Raw genomic sequence first — 18236 nt, 5'->3', positions numbered from 1 at the left:
TCTTCAAGGGATGTATAATCTTAGAAGAACAGTACGTCCAAAAGCATTGCTGTAGGAGACTAAGTATTGGTGGCTGGTATTTTTGTGTCGGTGACACCATCCCCACTTTGTGATAGTGAGGAAGTAGTATAAATAATTGCATGGCGTACTGGAAAATCTTGCATCATGATTTAATTTGCTGTCATTTTTTATGTTCCAACTTGCATTTCAGTGCAATCGACTGTTAAAGTGGTGTCCTGCCCCAGATTGCCACCATGTTGTTAAAGTCCAATATCCTGATGCTAAACCTGTTCGCTGCAAATGTGGGCGCCAGTTTTGGTAAGCAAGTGATTTCTTAAATTGGAGTACTGCACATAGCTTTTCTATTTATTTTTGTTAGTAAAATAGTAGAAAAAAAGCAACTATACCCCAATTTTAAAAAAAGAAAAAGAAAAAAATAGTAGAAAATATTCTTTATCTGAGGTAGGTGGGTGATGTTGACTTTAAATAGTTTGTATTTCTTTTAAATAAAAATTCGATTAAAAAGTCACATCTTAAGATAGTTTTTCCTCTTTGTTGCTCTAACTTTTGGATTTATTTTCTTATGGGAAAAAAAAATGCGGCTGTAATCACATTCTCTTGTGTGCTCCAGTGGAACGTATATGGCAGCAAATTTAAAGATCTGGGACAAAAACTCAGTTCTTCTCATTTCTTTTTTTTTCAACTTTATCTGTTTTATATTTATATATATTATATTTATATTTTATATATTATATTATTACATTATTTATTGTAAATTTTAAAAGTTCTCATTTCTGATTGACTGCTTATTTTGTCAAATTATGTTTGGTTCCCTTATAGCTCTTGATCTGTTTTCAGGTTCTCTCTTAGGAAATAAAATACACAGTTAGGTGTTTTGTTTTGTTTTTATTTTTTATTTATTTTTGCTGTACGCGGGCCTCTCACTGTTGTGGCCTCCCCCGTTGCGGAGCACAGGCTCCAGACGCGCAGGCTTAGCGGCCATGGCTCACGGGCCCAGCCACTCCACGGCATGTGGGATCTTCCCAGACCGGGTCACGAACCCGTGTCCCCTGCATCGGCAGGTGGACTCTCAACCACTGCGCCACCAGGGAAGCCCTTATTTTGTTTTTAATTTCCTTTATTCTGACAAGTTTAATCTTATTCCTAAAAATATGCAGAAAATTTGGAAAGATAAAACTTAGTTGATAGATGTGCTTTCTTTAACTAAGAGTTCTTCTATGGGGCCCCTGGCCACAGCTTTCTTGGTAACCTGGATTCCTGGGAGTGCTATAGCATACTCTTTAGCCTTTGAATTTTAGGTTCAGTTTAGCAGGGAATTTCCAATATCACGTATTAGAGAGTGAAGATGATCTTCCATTCCCTTATGGATCTTTTAGGAATGAGAAGCCAGTCAAGCCAGGGGGCTCTGTAACTAACAAATAAACATTTTATTGGTATTCCGTATCATTCTTCTTTTTTCTCCAAACATCTATAGAATTAGACATATACATCATTAATACTAAATATTTCCAAAAAGAGTAGGTAAACTCATAGAGATTAAATTTATGTAAAATACATGCTATTTTGGTAAAGATTAAATATGCATTATTGTTTCAGTTTACCCTGTAGACAGAGGGTAGAGTCTGATTCCTTACCTAGTTTCAAATATACTTTTAGTATGAAATATTTCAAATACAGACTTAAGTATAGAGAATAACGAGTACTTACATAGTTACAACCAGCTTAATCAGAATCAGTATTTTGTTTGTTTTTGTCTAGAAATAAAGCCTGACAGGTACATTTGAAGCTTCTTTTTTTTTTTGCGTTACGCGGGCCTCTCACTGTTGTGGCCTCTCCCGTTGCGGAGCACAGGCTCCGGACGCGCAGGCCCAGCGGCCATGGCTCACAGGCCCAGCCGCTCTGTGGCATGTGGGATCTTCCCGGACCGGGCACGAACCCGTGTCCCCTGCATTGGCAGGCAGACCCTCAACCACTGCGCCACCAGGGAAGCGCCATTTGAAGCTTCTTGATGTTCCCTTCTCCATTCCATTCCCCACGTTCATCTCCAGAAGTAACCATTATCCTGACTTCATTTAAACTGATGTAGCACTTTATTCTTCTTATTTGCAAGGGATTTTTAGCATTCCCAAATTACTTGATTAGCTAATTAATCAGCCATACCATGGTTACTTTTTCACAAGCATTTGTGTTTATTCTTAATTTATACTTTTTAAACAAATGTATATACCTTGTGCCTAGAAAACAGAAAGGGATTAGCAGTTAATATAGTCTTAGAGAATATGTAGACATAGTCTTTTGCTTTATACCTTGTTTGGTACAATTTATCTCTACTGGCTGAGATTCATTTGTTTGGATCATGCAGAGATATGACTTGTTTGCTTCCCACATATTGCTTACTGTGCATTAGTACTGAAGTATAGAATTACCCTACAAAGTCATTCTTTAACTCTTCATTTGGAGTGTTAAATAAAATATTTAATATATACCTATGGTAAGCGTTGGTTGAAATTTAAGTTCAAATTATTGAACATGATTTCATTTTGGTTTCAGTTAGATAGTGGTTGCAGCAAGGAATTATACATTTTAAAAACTATCAGAAAAATACAAATCTAACTATACTGATTTTTTTGTCTTTACAGTTTGGTAGCTATTTAAATAGTCATCTATTGTGAAATTGTCATCATAGAATATCTTCATGCTTACAAGTCATTCCTCATTTCACACACAGACACCCAAATATGTGTTGGTCCCAGTATTAAATGCTAAATAATTTACTGTAGAATAAAATAGGCATGGTTCCTGTCCTTGTATTTTGCAGTCACTAGAAACTGGTGAAAGTATTGAGGAACTGTAAAGCATGAAGTTGTTTGTTTGTCTTTACTTACAGTAGGTAGGACTTAATTCTTTTAACTCTTGTGTCACTTAACAGCTTTAACTGTGGAGAAAATTGGCATGACCCTGTTAAATGTAAGGTGAGTTTGCCTGGCATTTTCATTTTTAAATAAGGTAGTAGAGTACTTCTAAGACTTAATGACTGAAAGCCACAGCCCACAAGTTTGTTATTTATTCATTAGTAAATGGAAGATAGTATTTTGCCCTTTTTATTTCAGGTGATGTTTGCAAGTATTCAGGGAACATTCCTTAGGAATAAAGTCATCTCCTGATTATTATCAAGATAATGAGGATTAAGGCACCTCCCTTGGAAGGCTTTGTAATTAGCTAAGGGGAATGACACACCTTGCAGCTGTGCCTCTCCTTGAGCTCTAGGTTCCCCTCTTAGCTTCAGCCAGAGAAAGTTCTCCTTTGGTTGATTTTTTATGTACCTGGACTGGATATGAGAATCACAGGATTTCTTGGTTTAAAAGGTAGTAAACCCAGTGATAGTCTTATCCTTTGGTTTTTACATTTAAGCTTGACTGTATTTAAGTGTTGATGTAATTTGCTATCCTTGAGTCTTCTGTTGTACTGAAAACGGTTCCTGTTTTCAAACAGTGGTTGAAGAAGTGGATTAAAAAGTGTGATGATGACAGTGAAACCTCTAATTGGATTGCAGCCAACACAAAGGTTGGTATTTTCCTTCAGTAAACTCTTGGTATTGAAACGGATAAGGATAGGTGTATCAGCATTAGCAAAAGTAGTAAGTTTACCTAATAAAGGGCCTTGTTTTACCTTTTTCTTGATTAAGGTTTACTTTTTATTTTCAGAATTATTGCCTATTAATAATTTGCCTTTGTTTTACTGTTTGAGTTTATTTTATTGATTACTATAATGCAGTATGCACGGTACTCTGCTGTAGAAGTTTTCTTCTATCAGAAAAGCAGTAGTTGATAATTTTTCTACCCTGGGGTTTGATAATATCTTTTCATACTGTTCTTGGCTGCCTTTTAGTATACAAATGTATTATAGAGTTTTTTTCCACCCAGCTTTTTTTTTTTTTTTTAACTAGGCTATATTTCTGCCTTTTAAAATCCCCAGGGTTTAACTTCTAAGGAGTCATTCTTTAGGGCAGTGTTCAGTCAGAATAACCGAGTAACTTCTTATTATGTAACTGAATTGGGCTTAACAAGTTTAACATGTTAAACTTCCAAAATATGATTTATTAAGAGACTTGAATCCTGAGAAGTAGAAGCTTTGGGGTAATATGAGTATCCTTGGTTTTTTGGCTTTTATTTTTTGAATAACATTGGTCATGATACTGGTTTCAGAATTCAGTATCTTTATGCCATGAACCACTTCTTTAACCCTAGATTAATGTCTTACAAATGCAGATAATCTTGAGCACCCTTCTTTTCTATCACTAAGTATTAAGTAAGCATTTGAATCCGAACTGTGTACCCAGCTAATTTCTTTTTTTTTTTCTTTTTTCTTTTTTTTTTGTGGTACTCGGGCCTCTCACTGTTGTGGCCTCTCCCGTTGCGGAGCACAGGCTCCGGACGCGCAGGCTCAGCGGCCATGGCTCTCGGGCCCAGCCGCTCCGCGGCATGTGGGATCTTCCCGGACCGGGGCACGAACCCGTGTCCCCTGCATCGGCAGGCGGACTCTCAACCACTGCGCCACCAGGGAAGCCCCCCAGCTAATTTCTTAGTAGAAAATTGTGTAAACGTTCAATCTTACATCCTATTCGTATAGGAAGTGACTTGGGTCATGGATAATAGGGCTATTCATGGGCTATTCATTTTTATTATTGTCTTTCATATATGAAGATGATGTTTTAAAGACAATTGAGTTGTTTGACCAGAGTTAGTTACAGCTTTGCGCTCTTCCATCACTCAATCTCAGGATACTGATAAGAATGAGTGCTTAAATGATGAAGGCCAGCACATGATTTTAAACCATTAGTACCCTGCTCTACCCCAAAAGATTAAAATATATGTATACATTTCTATCTCCCAGAAAGCATTAGCAGTAAAACAGTGAGTCCTGTGGCATAAAACAAATGCCCACATCTTTGAGGAATGTAGTTTTGAAGTTGATATTTCTGTACTTTCTAAAACCATCATGATAAACATACCTTATGGCACTCAAAAAAACCTAACTATAATGTCAGGAAGTGGTTGCTTTTGTTGTTTTTTTAAAACTTTCCTGGTAGCCAAGCATTCTTTTTCAAAAATTGAAGATTTCCCCACCAGAAATGTTCATTAAAATCCCAGAATCTGCTTTCAAACTAGTATTTAGAATAGGGCAGTTATACTTTCCCTAAGTAGATTGATTAAACTGTAGCCCTCTTTCGGCATCTAGAAAAATCCCCAAATACTCTAAATCCCCAAGATGTTTAAAATAGGGAGTATAGGCTTGAATACGTTTTGAGTTTGTTTAGAAGGTAGAATATTAAGCAAGAATGGCAATTTGTAATAACAGATTTATCTACTTGGCAGTTTTGAGATGAAACTGAGGAGTTTTTCTCCTGAGACATTTCAGAAGCTTATTTTTTTTATTAGCTTTTTTAAAGGATTTGCAAATTGTTGTTATATTAAGAAATTAGTACTTATTAGTTAATTATAGCTAAGAAATACAGAATGAAACAGATATATTAGGCCTGGAATTTGCTTCTTTGGGAAAATGTAGTATGTTTTTATGTGAGTGACTTCAAAAATTTGATTGAAAATGTATAATTAAATATTGCTGTACTGACCTACTGAATTACTATAGTTTATGGGTAGTATAGTCTGTTCACAGTAGCTGAATTGCAAGCAATATAATGGGTGATACTCTCGCCCCGTTATGGGAGTAACAGATGTCAGATACAAAAATGTACAACAAAATCCAAGCTTTACATCTTATAGTTTTATTAAAAATAATGAGTAAGTTTAATTTTCTAGATTTTTCAAGAGAAAAAAAAAGTGCCTGCAGGGTAATAACTTTGGCTCATTACCAACCGAGAAAATGATACAGTCTTGGAAAAAAGAAAAGTGATCTCTGTAGCACAATTGTAAATGGACCACAAGAAAGTTGGGAAATTCAGTAGCCACAAAAAGAATTTACCAGTCTTGCTTGCCTGATTCCTGAGGCCAAATTGCTTGGGTTTGTATCCTGACTCTACCATTTGCTACCTGTGTGACCTTGGACTAGTTTCTTTAAAATTTTCTTAGTTTATTCATCTGACAGATGGAAATAGGAGTAGGGCCACTATAAAGATTGTGAGTTAATGCATATAAAACACTGAGTACAGTGTGTGGGATACAGGAAGTACTCAATGATTATTTCTAGATGACACTGGAAGGATATATTATATTTACATGGAGAAAATGTTTAACCTCCCATAAAACTATTATTAGTATGTGTTTGGTTAAAAGTACTTAAAATGTTTTTGTCTCCCAACCCCACTAAAACAAATCCTTAAGTTGTTAATAGCCAGTAATAATAACTCATTTTCAATGGTACTTATTAAGTGTTTGACACTGAGTGCTTTACATGTATTAATCACAATAAATGTGGTATTTAAAATAAACCAAATCTAAAACTGGCTTCTCCTCAGTGTAGCATTGACACCAACTTTATAGTTTCTCTTCATAGGAATGTCCCAAATGCCATGTCACAATTGAGAAGGATGGCGGTTGTAATCACATGGTCTGTCGTAACCAGAACTGTAAAGCAGAGTTTTGCTGGGTGTGTCTTGGCCCTTGGGAACCACATGGATCTGCCTGGTAGGTTGGGGAAATGAAGGGAAGAACATGTTCACATAAGTATGTGATATATCTGCCACATATTATGAATAAGGTTTCTACCTCATGAAAATCACCATTTAGATAAATGAATACAGTGTGTGATCAGTGTTAAAAGTATATGCAAGATATCCAGAGAGAGGGATTAATAAGGCTTATCTCACAGATCATATAACAGTTGAGTTGAACGTCAAGGAGGACTAAGGATTCATTTGTTTAAAAAGTGGTAGGAATAACAGGGCAAAAAGAGCCGCATGAACAATGGTAGAATGATGTGAAAGTACATGACTTATCCAGAAAAGAGTTGCATTGTGTAATATGTCTTTCTAGATAATAGTTGAAAACTAAGAGACTTGGCAAAACCCCTTCCACAGTTGTGTTTTAGTTACCTTGCACCGCCATTAGACAAAAAATTTGTTCCAACTTTAAAACTTGGAAAAATTGCCCAATGCAATCCAGATTTTTAGCCTCTCTTTGAAACATAGGAACAGGCCTGCATTTCTGTTTGGCAGAAATCACCTGGAATCGATTAGTAGCCCTTTAGATGGAGCCTTTACTTTGCAGTTTGTTTTCCCAAGACCAGAGCTTATTGGCATTTTCATATATCATGATGGCACTAGTCACATTTGGTAGCAATATATACCTTTGTTCCAAGTACGTTTCTTATCAATTTGGGAAAAATGCAAGTTAGATTGAGGATGCCTTGATGCATTTTTCTCAAAATGAGAAAAATGGGAGCTAGCACATCCCCCTGGTAAAAGTGGAAATATTTCTGGGTGTTATAGTATGCAAATTGCCTGTTTCATTCATTTGTATTACTTGCCTGTCTCCTATTGGTGTTGAGTGTGTGGCCGCTCAAATTGTGGGGAACAGGAAAAGAGAAAGTAGGCTGGGACCTAAAGTAGTTTGGACATTATCAGAAGGATTTTAACTGGGAGTGACAAGATTAGATCGTAGTTCAGATGAGAAGGTTCTGTATTATGTGTTTTACTTACATACGTTATCTGGACATTGTGACTGCTTTGTAGAGCGCGGGTGGGAGGGGAAGAAATTGCAAGTTCAAGACAAGATGAGGAGGATCTGAACTTAAGACAGTGGCAAGTCTTCCCTTTTAGATTCATTAATTAGAGGAATAGTAAGAGGGATTATTTGTCTGAAATTAATTCTGAACCAGGTAAAAACTAATTGCTTAGATAGAAGTAAAGAAAGTGATTTTACCACTGTCAGAGCCAAGGAAAGGTATTTGGGGTATAGGTATTCTAGGTTTTAGGAGGTCAAACTGGAGGATTAGAGTGTTCCTGGAAACTAAATTCACTCAAATTTATTTAAACAAGCCTAGTGAAGGGGAGAGGGAATAGGAAAGAGATATTAAAGAGACTCTGTGTGTGTGTAAGGAAATCTCTGATCACAACTCAAATTTTCAATGAGCTGTATTGAAAAATGGAAAGGGTACAAAACAAATGATGGACACAGAAGAATGAAGAATGGCCTGGACCAGGGGTGTCAGAAATGTTGCCTGTGTCTTTAACATTGCAGGTATATCATGCTGTGCTTTCTTGTTTAAATCTGAAAGTGCCTCAGAAATCTTCAAAAAAGCATTCCAAGTAGCACTATCAGTCATCTGAGTTAGAAGTATAGATGGGCCCTGCTTGCTTTCTTGGCCTTAAAATTCTTAATGTTGGCAGATTAAAGCCCAGAATGACTTGAGGCTTAAAAGTATTTAAAAATATCAAAAGGAAAGTATAAAAGGATGTATCAGATAGAAAGAAGAGGTGTTAATAGTTGACCAGTAGAGGGCAAGAAGAGGCAGTCTTTGGGCTAACTTGAGTAGAGTAATTATTGGTAAAAGAGGATTATAACCCAGGCTGGGGGAAAATTAATAAGTCTCCTGACTCAGATGATTTGTGATCTGGGTTACTTTAAAAACTTCAAGATGAGATCAGTGAGCCATTGTTGGTTATTTCTGAGTACTTACGGAAAATGGAAAGGTACCAGAGATTGAGAGCAGACAGAATGTAATCCCAAATTTCCAAAATTTCTGATTCCACAAGATGCATATGAACCGTATAACTTAGTTTTTCTCTTATGTGAAATTCCAGAATCAAATGGTATTATTAGGTTGATGGATTAGGGAATGTTTGGTAGATTTCAGCAAGGTATTTCATTGTGGACTGAGAGGTTTGTGGCCTAGGCTGTGAATACAGACAGGGAGGTTTGGGATTAATTGAATGACCATTTCTTGGAGTACAGATAATAGGTTTGTGCCTTCTAGTGGAATGCTTTAAAGGTTTGCTGAAAGGCTTTGTCCTCATTTTTTTATTCACATCAACTGCTTTTATATACTGCTTTTCTGGTCAGTTGTACTAATGATTTTCTTAAACTAGTATAAGAATCTTGTATACATTTTGGGGTAACATCAAAGAGGGATATTGACTATATAAACCATTATAATCCTGAAGGACTTGGCAAGCTGGAATAATGAATCCAATTTAACAAGATTTACATTAAATTCAAAATTCTTCTAAGACGATTACTGTTAAAAGACTCTGAAGACATGAACTCAATAGTTAAGAGCATGGGCCTCAGTTGCCAGATGGGCATAAGTTTAGTTTCCATCTCTGAAGCTCTATTTTTGTGACCTTAAATATGTTGCTTATCTTCTCTTCATCTGCTCAGTGAGGATAATATTTCATAGGTGCTTGAGGGGATTAAACGTGATAGTACAGTTGAAGTCCTTAGTAAGATGGATGGTATGTAGTTAACACTCAGTAAACATCAGCTGCTCCTGTAATGTAGGTTCCCATAAAAGAAAACAGAGGAACAAGGGAAGTGCCAGTTTTATACATCTCCACTCTGAGCTGACCTCTCTAGGAAGATTCAGTGATTCTTGTAAACTGTAATAGCATATAAAGCACATAGCACACAGTACCTGTTACATAGCAGTCTGTCAGCAGTTGGTTTTCTTTGGTGTATACAAGTGAAAATAAGGTGAGTAATTCTGGAAAAACTGGGAATATTTGGCTAAATAACAGACAGCCTAGGAGATGAGGTGATCTCTTTCTTCAAAAATTGAATTAGAAGTTCAAACTACAGTTGGTAAGTGGAAGTTCTAGAATAACAGTGTTTTCTAATGATTGTCGGTAAGCTGATTTGAATGGACTGCCTCAGGAGGTGGAGAACTGCCTGTTACTAGTAGAGAACTGACACACTATTATGGAAAGGATTCAAACACTAGGGGTGTTTGTTTGTTTTTTTGCGCCTCAGTTTATCTGTGTAAAGGAGAGTATTGGTTCTAAGTAATCTCTAAATCCAGGCTAAAATTCTGTGATTTGTTCCCTTTTCATTGATTTATGGCTTTATGGAATCCTCTTCACTTACTTTAAGGTACAACTGTAACCGCTATAATGAGGATGATGCAAAGGCAGCAAGAGATGCTCAGGAGGTAAGTGCATTTATTTTCAAACAGTTGAACAGGAATATGCATTTTATGTTGATGAGGGAATGATTTAGCTGGAGTGTTCAGTTCTGAAAGATTTGTTGAAATGACACTCCAGTAAATACTGGGTATCTGTGTACCTGTAGAGAGGGGATCTTATGCAAAATACGTATCAGGAGTATTCCTATTTATAAGTTTGTTTGCACTTTTAAAATTAATCTAGCACACTTTCAGGTTTCAGTAGTCTTCAGTATCAAGACTTTCCCTTCCCAGCAAGGAGACTAAAGAACAATATTTGTTAAATGGCACTGCTGCAATTTATATGCAGTCTTACTTCTTTTAATTAATTAATTATCTCATTGTTCATCAAGAAGCTCTAATGATTTTAGGTGAGCTGATCTGGAATGAACTGTCTCAGGAGGTAGGGATTTCCCTCTTACTGGATAGGGAAATAACCCACTATTGTAGTAGAAGGGATTCAAACCCTAGGTGTGGATTAGATTCGGTAACACTTTTAGTTCCTTTCAGCCTGATAATTCTGTCATAATTGTAGAATCCTGGAATTTAATCATTCCTTACATTCATCGATTCTGTGTTGGAATTCCCCAGTTGTCCCCCAAAAATCTTTTTAAATGGCTCGTCTTGCCAGGATGCAATCCAAAACAAAACCTGTTTGTTATTGTTTCACTTTTTAAATGCTTCTTTTAAATTTATTATAATTTAAATTACCATAAATACAAAGGAATATATTTATATAACCTAGGCAGTCATATTACAGACATTTAAAATATTTGTGATCCTTTTAAAGGAGGAAAAAAAAACCCCACAAATTCCAATGTTGATTTAAATTTTATTTATTATAATACGACTTAAATATGTTTAAACATAAAACTAGCTTTAAACTCTTAAGCAACTATACAACCAAATCAAGAAGACCACAAAACCAGTGGAACTCAAGTTAAAACTAATTTGACAGATAAGTTATTTGCTGAAATTAAATTACTGTTGTCAGACCAGGTTTTTAAAATTTAGGGTTACCCATACTACTAAGTGCCACGTGATAATTTGTTCTCCCACCAGTTTTCTATATCTCACCTATTGCACATTCACCCTTACAGTGCATCAAAATTTGATTTGATCAGAATTTATCATTAATATATTCTTTTATCACTTATTATTCTCAACTCTGGTGCAGTTTAAGTAATCCTGTTTGATGCCAGTTTTAGCCATTTCACAAATGTAAGACCTGAAAATGTTGATTCTCATAAGTTCATTCATATGGCCCGGAGTGTTTGTGTTTTCTTTAGGTTATTATCAGATTTTTAATACTTAAACATTCCATGGTCTGTTTAAACCAGATCATTTGGCACCCCTACTCCAGTTTTGTCTAGCATCCTTAGACTCCAGTTTGAGAAACATCACCCCATGTAATCTTTATATACAAAACTCTACAATGACAGTCATGCTTTTCCTACCTCCCATTTAGAATCAATTCTACTGCTGCATTTTTATCTAGCTCAGTTTGTCATTGCATCTCCTTCTGTTTTGGGTTTGTTTGTTTGTTTTTAAATCTTAGCCCTCATGGCTTTCTGCTTCTGTTTTAAGCAGTCACAGTTGTTTTAAATGCTGCTGAAGAGACCATAAATTTTCCTAAAATTTTCTTCTAATTTTGATAATATTTTTTGAGTCCATAGAGAACTGTTCTTTTTCTCTTATGCTGCATTACATTTTTCCTAATAACCATGTTAGACTTTTAGCTTTTACTTATCCTGAATGAAGAGTAGTCTAGTTAGATCTAGCCAGAATATGGTATTTGCTGACAACAAAAAGTATATGGGTTATCCTTGGCCTTACCTGGTCTGCATTTGGGTACTGGTAGAATCCCTTTCTGAGGTCCACAGGGAGGGTGGATTATTGAGCATAGCTTCTAAGCCCTGCTAATGTGTAGATTGTAGATGCTAGAATGCATTATTTTTCTAGCTCATTTCTTTTGGACTAAACTAGAATCTTCTGATCCTTTGGATGTACAGGGAAAAATTTCATATGAGTGCCTGTATTTGTTTGTTTATTTAAGTGGGAACCATACCTCCCAGAATGGAGCACACCATTGCACACATCTAGCATATTCTTTCCTCACTTCCCCTACTTCCATACTCAGGCCTAGTGTTTTCTGGGAGTTGTAGTTCTTAAAAAGTACTAGAAGGTTGGCACACAATACAGAAAGAACATAGATGGTACTTTGAGTGCCTTGGAAGGATGTTATCTGTGTTGTAGAAAGTTGTTGACTTAATATACTATGCCACAGTTATGACAGGGGTGGACATTTGAATTTTCTTTTCTTTCTTTTTTTAATTTTTATTTATTTTTTTGGCTGCACTGTGCAGCTTGCAGGATCTTAGTTTCCTAACCAGGGATCGAACCCAGGCCCCTGGCAGTGAGAGTCCTTATCACTGGACCACCAGGGAGTTCCCTGAATTTTCTTATCTACTAGACTTTCTTTCTTTTCATATTAGGTGCTAGAGATAACAAGATTACTTTCTTTTTTTTTTTTTTTTTGGCCAGCTGGGCCTCAAGGCTTGTGGGATCTTAGTTCCCTGACCAGGGAATTCCCTGAATTTTCTTATCTACTAGACCTGTTGCCAGATAGTAAATATTTTCAGCTTTGGAGACTATATAGTCTCTGTTACAATTACTCAATTCTGTCCCTGCTCTTGAAATGCTGACTCAACCATAGACTTAAAAGAGTGGGCATGGCAGTATTCCAAGTTAACTTAGTTTACAAAAAATAGGCAGCAGCTGGATTTCACTCACAGGCCAGTTTGCCTACCCCTGTTCTAAGCAGTCAGGTTGTTGTTTTGTTTGTTTTTCCAAAGTGTTTTCAGGATACTGATTACATTTCTCAATCCAGATTCTGGCATTTGATTAAAAATGGGTCTTATTTGCAGTGTTGGTGTGGGTTTTCTTTCATGTTGATTTTAAAGGTATTTTAGTGATGCAAGCTGTTTGAGAATTGTTGGTCACATTAAATCAAATGCTGGTCACGTTAAGTCCTGTAACATACATTTTAATATGTGATTTAGGTTTTCCATTTCATCTTGGGAATTTGACAGGCTTAAAAATATTAGTGCTTTGGGGGGAGATAAAATGCCAAGCAGTTTATTTTCTACATATTATATTTTTAGATATAATTGGAATAATTTTCCATCGTGTAAGCATTGATTTAAATACCTACCTGACTGCTGAAATAATATGGCTTCTGTAGGTTTTTTGAGATGTTTCAATGTTGTATGATACTGGATCATGTGATTGGCTAGTTATGTGGTTCAGAGATAGTATTTCTAAGCAAGAGGCCAGGCATAGGGCCTAGTAGTATCTGTGCTGTTTAGTAGGCTTTAAGGCATGAGGAGAGGAAGAGGAGGTGATAGTAAAAGAAAAGAAATATGTATGTGTGGTAAGAAACCCTTCCATGGTGGTTGCATTTAACAAGCATTTATCATTTTCTGCATATTAGGTGCTAGAGATAACAAGACTACTTTTTTTTTTTTTTTTTTTTTTTGGCCAGCTGGGCCTCGAGGCTTGTGGGATCTTAGTTCCACCAGGGATTGAAACTGGGCCCTTGGCAGTGAGAGCAGAGTCCTAACCACTGGACCGCCAGGGAATTCCCCCAAGATTACTTTTTTTAAAACTGTATCTCCTCTAGAGATTTACAGTATAATGGGAGAGACCTATGTGAATTCTTTTTGCAGTATGATAAATAATATAAAACAAATTTAGACCTGATATTTTATATATATATATATGTTTATGTTTTTGTAATACTTCATGTACTTTAAAAGACTCTTCATAAAACTGTAGTACCATAATTATGTTTGTATATATATTTATTGTATTATTTTATAATTATACTATATTATATACTTAAAGCAGTACTTTGTTAATATCATCAACTATCCAGTGTTCAAATGGTCCCCATTTATCTCATAAACTTTCTTTTATAGTTGGTTTAAATCAGGATCCATACAGGTGCACAAGTTGGATGTGATCCTCTAATCTATAGGTCCTTTCAGTTTTTTGGTTTTTTGGGGGTTTGTTTTTCTTCCCTTGCCATTTGTTTGTTGAGGAAACTAAGTTATTTTTCTTGTAGAATTTAACACATTCTGGATTTGCTGATTGCAACTTCCTGGTTTTATTTAATAGGTTCTTCTATCCCTGAATTTCCTGAAACTGGTGGTTAATTCTAGATAATTGAATTCAGACTCGATTTGGGGAGGGGTGTGGAAAGAACACAGAACACTTAACTGGTGGTACTGTATAGCTTCTGTTGCATTATATTAGGTGTTATATGATGTCTGGTTGCCTCTCTTTTGTTTTCTACTTTAAAATATTGATGTACCTTATTACATACCACAGAACAGAGCTATCCAGTAGAACATTCTGTAATGATGGAAATGTTCTTTATTACCACTGTCTAACGTGGTAGGCACTGACTGCGATATGGCTGTTGAACACTGAGGAACTGAATTTTTTACTTTAATAGCCACCTGTGACTAGTGGCTGCTGTATTGGAAAGTACAGCTATAGGACATTCAAAAAATATTAAATAACAAAGGTAGCAGTAGATGTCTCTTTGTTCCCGATTTTAGCCTAAATTCCTATACCGTTTCATCAGTAAATATGATATCAGCTTTTGTGTATATATAATACATTTGTTATAATTATGTGACCTTAATTTTTCTTAATGGGACAGCGATCTAGGGCAGCCCTTCAGAGGTACCTGTTCTACTGTAATCGCTATATGAACCACATGCAGAGTCTACGCTTTGAGCACAAACTATATGCTCAGGTGAAGCAGAAAATGGAAGAGATGCAACAGCACAACATGTCCTGGATTGAGGTGCAGTTCCTGAAGAAAGCAGTTGATGTCCTCTGCCAGTGTCGTGCCACACTCATGTACACTTATGTCTTCGCTTTCTACCTCAAAAAGAATAACCAGTCCATTATCTTTGAGGTAGGAATAGTTACTGAGTGGGGAAAAAAACCACCTGTGTGTCATAGGACTACTTGCCTTTCATAGATAAGATATATAGAGTTTTAAAGCTTACTCTCTGCCCAAAAATGTGGATTAAAAGTTTAGTGTTAAGGGCTTCCCTGGTGGCGCAGTGGATAGGAATCTGCCTGACAGTGCAGGGGACACGGGTTTGATCCCTGGTCTGGGAGGATCACACATGCCGCGGAGCAACTGGGCCTGTGCGCCACAACTACTGAGCCTGCGCTCTAGAGGCCGCGTGCCACAACTACTGAAGCCCGCGTGCCTAGAGCCCATGCTTCGCAACCAGGGAGGCCACTGCAATGAGGAGCCTGCGCACCATGGCGAGGAGTGGCCCCTGCTCGCCGCAACTGGAGAGAGCCCTGCGCTCAGCAACGAAGACCCAACGCAGCCAAAGATAAATAAAAATTTAAAAAAATTAAAAAAGAAAAGTTTCGTGTTTATTAGGAAGATACAAGAAATTTAGATTTCTTGCTGTAAACTACGTTCAGAGTGATGTGGTTTAGCCAGCTAGTGATTTAGTGTGCAGGCTCTGGAATTAGCCCTGAATTTGAATCTTGACTTCATCACTTTTTAGCTCTGTTGACTTGAAGCAAATTACTTAACCTCGTCTATATCTCTATTTTAGCATGGGGATAATTTTTCTATAAATGTTAAGAGGTTTAAGTGAGACAATCCATGTTTAATGCTTATGTAACACCTGGCACGTCATAAGTTCTTTCACAAGTCTTTATTCAGGCAAAACTAATACATGGTATTAGAAGTTAATATGGTGCTTGCCTTTTGTGGAGAAGTAATGACTAAAAGGGGGACTTTTAGCAGTAGAGGTTTTTCAAGTAGAGATTCTCATTTAAAATTGATGCATGCAACATTGATGTTGATAGATGGCTGGGTAATAACAGTGACTAGTAGATGGGAATTTATATGGGTAAATATATAGAACTAGCCATAGTAGTAAAGGATAACAAAATTTTAATCTTCCATACAGTGTTCTCTTATAAGAAGTAGATATCTAGCTAGATATAAAGAATAATGGGTTTCTTAGTTTTCCTCAAGCTTTAGCCAATAGCAGTTTTCAGAACTGGAAGATTCCAAAAACTTTTTCTTATGTCCTTTCAGATTGTCCTTAATATTCTTCCAGAGGTAATGGATAAATCTTTAGTTTTTTAATGTTTAAAAAATTGTCTTGGACAAGAAAAAACAGGTTGTTAGGGGTGAAAGTGATGAAGGGCTTTACAGGTGCAGTTAAACCACCTGTGAAAATTACAAAATTGGTGTTGAGCCACAGTCTGTCAAGGAAGCAGCTAAGATGGTTTATCTTTTAGCTTTCTTTTGAAGGCAAAATTTACTATATATTCTTCTTCCTCTTACAGAATAACCAAGCAGATCTAGAGAATGCCACAGAGGTGCTCTCGGGCTACCTTGAACGAGATATTTCCCAAGACTCTCTACAGGATATAAAGCAGAAAGTACAAGATAAGTACAGGTAAGGTTTTCTCCAGTAGTTGTTGAACAAAAATGTCGGCCACCGGTGGTCTGGTATGCCTTAGTGGAGAAGTTAGATGATGGTGAAACTTGGGTTTAGCATATTCAATAACTGAGCAGCTGCCATGTTTCTCACAGATTGCTTCTGTCCTTTGGGCAACAGATTCCAGATAGTGCTAGTCAGGCGTAGGGAGGAAATCAGCCGTTTATCCCACTGGCTGATTGTGCTTCTTCCATGCAGTTTTATCTATGTAGTTGCTGCCCTGACAGGAAGAAGGAGCCCCAAAAGGGCAAGTGGCTATTAGGATGAGGGGTGAGATTAGGATGCTGGCCCTAGCCTAGGGATCCTGTGGATCATGGCTTTTGACAAGTGAGCTACCCAGACTTTTTAAAGAGTTTTTCTAAGGAGAAATTTACTTTGTCCTAGAGATAGGTGATACTTTAAGATATGTTACCACTTAAGTAAAAGATGCAGAATGTTTGCTTTCTCAACATGGAGCTCTTTCTCCCACAGTTGTTTTCTGGCAAATACTAATATCTTTTTAATAGTAGTAGAAATCTCTGGGAATTTGGAAGACTTGCAGATTTAGTCCTAAGTAACATTTTCACTTCCCTTAGCCAGCAATAGCTGCCACTAGTTCTTTAAGGTTTTGCAGATGTGAATAAATAACCCCTGAAACTACTTCTTCCTAAAACTGTTTACTTACCTGTAGAATGACAAGATTGAGTCAGATGATTTCTAAGGCCTTTATTTTATTGCTCTAGAATTAATTTCCCAAAACTGGGAACTTCAAAAAATACCTTTTTAAAATGAGAAATAGTCATGTCTTTACATCTAGACCTGAAAATGTGCCTCTTAAAAACAAAAACAGGTGCTTGGGGGAATTCCCTGGCGGTCCAGTAGTTAGGACTCCCAGCTCTCACTGCTGAGGGCCCGGGTTCAATCCCTGGTCAAGGAACTAAATCCCACAAGACATGCAGAACAGCCAAAAAAAAAAAAAAAACAGCACAACAACAACAAAAAGCAGGTGCTTGGTTCTAAGTCTGAATAAACTGTAGGGGACCTTAAAAAATAAGTAAATGCCTCTTTTTTTTTTTATTATTGGAGGCTGACAATGGGTTTTTTTTTTTTTTCTCTTTGATTACAGATACTGTGAGAGTCGACGAAGGGTTTTGTTACAGCATGTGCATGAAGGCTATGAAAAAGATCTGTGGGAGTACATTGAGGACTGAGAATGGCCCTGCATAAAATGAACTCTGAAAACTTTATCGTCTAGAGTGCTCATGCAATTAAAACAAACAAAACAAAACAAATACAAACAAGGAGGCACTAAGCCTATTCTGACACCGCTGGTCTATAGTACCAGAATTCTGTTTTGTTAATGGAAAGTTTAAGTAAATTATATTGTAATAAAAAAAGGTAGATAAACCATTGTACAACAGTATTCTAGGCCGCCAACAAAAGTGTGACAGACACACTAAAAGCCCTCCAACTTTAACTTGTAACGTAGCTTCGTTCTCAAAGCTGACTCCTTTTTTTCATTTTCTTTTTCCTGAGTGTAGTACAGTTAAAATTTAAAATAGC

The 18236-nt window shown here is 36.6% G+C and overlaps 1 protein-coding gene across 1 annotated transcript in view; it reads left to right on the top strand.

Annotated features, from left to right (window-relative positions):
• The window catches only part of ARIH1 (ariadne RBR E3 ubiquitin protein ligase 1), a 117642-nt gene extending 99707 nt beyond the window's left edge, over positions 1-17935 (top strand). The window contains exons 7-14 of the mRNA XM_030875053.3: positions 212-318; positions 2951-2993; positions 3514-3585; positions 6535-6665; positions 10068-10125; positions 14867-15127; positions 16540-16652; positions 17800-17935. Of these exons, the coding sequence (XP_030730913.1) occupies positions 212-318; positions 2951-2993; positions 3514-3585; positions 6535-6665; positions 10068-10125; positions 14867-15127; positions 16540-16652; positions 17800-17884 (870 nt within the window). The 3' untranslated portion in view covers positions 17885-17935. The remainder of the gene's footprint in view (positions 1-211; positions 319-2950; positions 2994-3513; positions 3586-6534; positions 6666-10067; positions 10126-14866; positions 15128-16539; positions 16653-17799) is intronic.
• The last annotated feature ends 301 nt before the right edge of the window (positions 17936-18236 follow it).

This window comes from Globicephala melas, chromosome 2 (genome assembly GCF_963455315.2).
Source record: "Globicephala melas chromosome 2, mGloMel1.2, whole genome shotgun sequence".
NCBI lineage: Eukaryota > Metazoa > Chordata > Mammalia > Artiodactyla > Delphinidae > Globicephala > Globicephala melas.
This window is presented reverse-complemented; position numbering and strand designations above follow the sequence as displayed.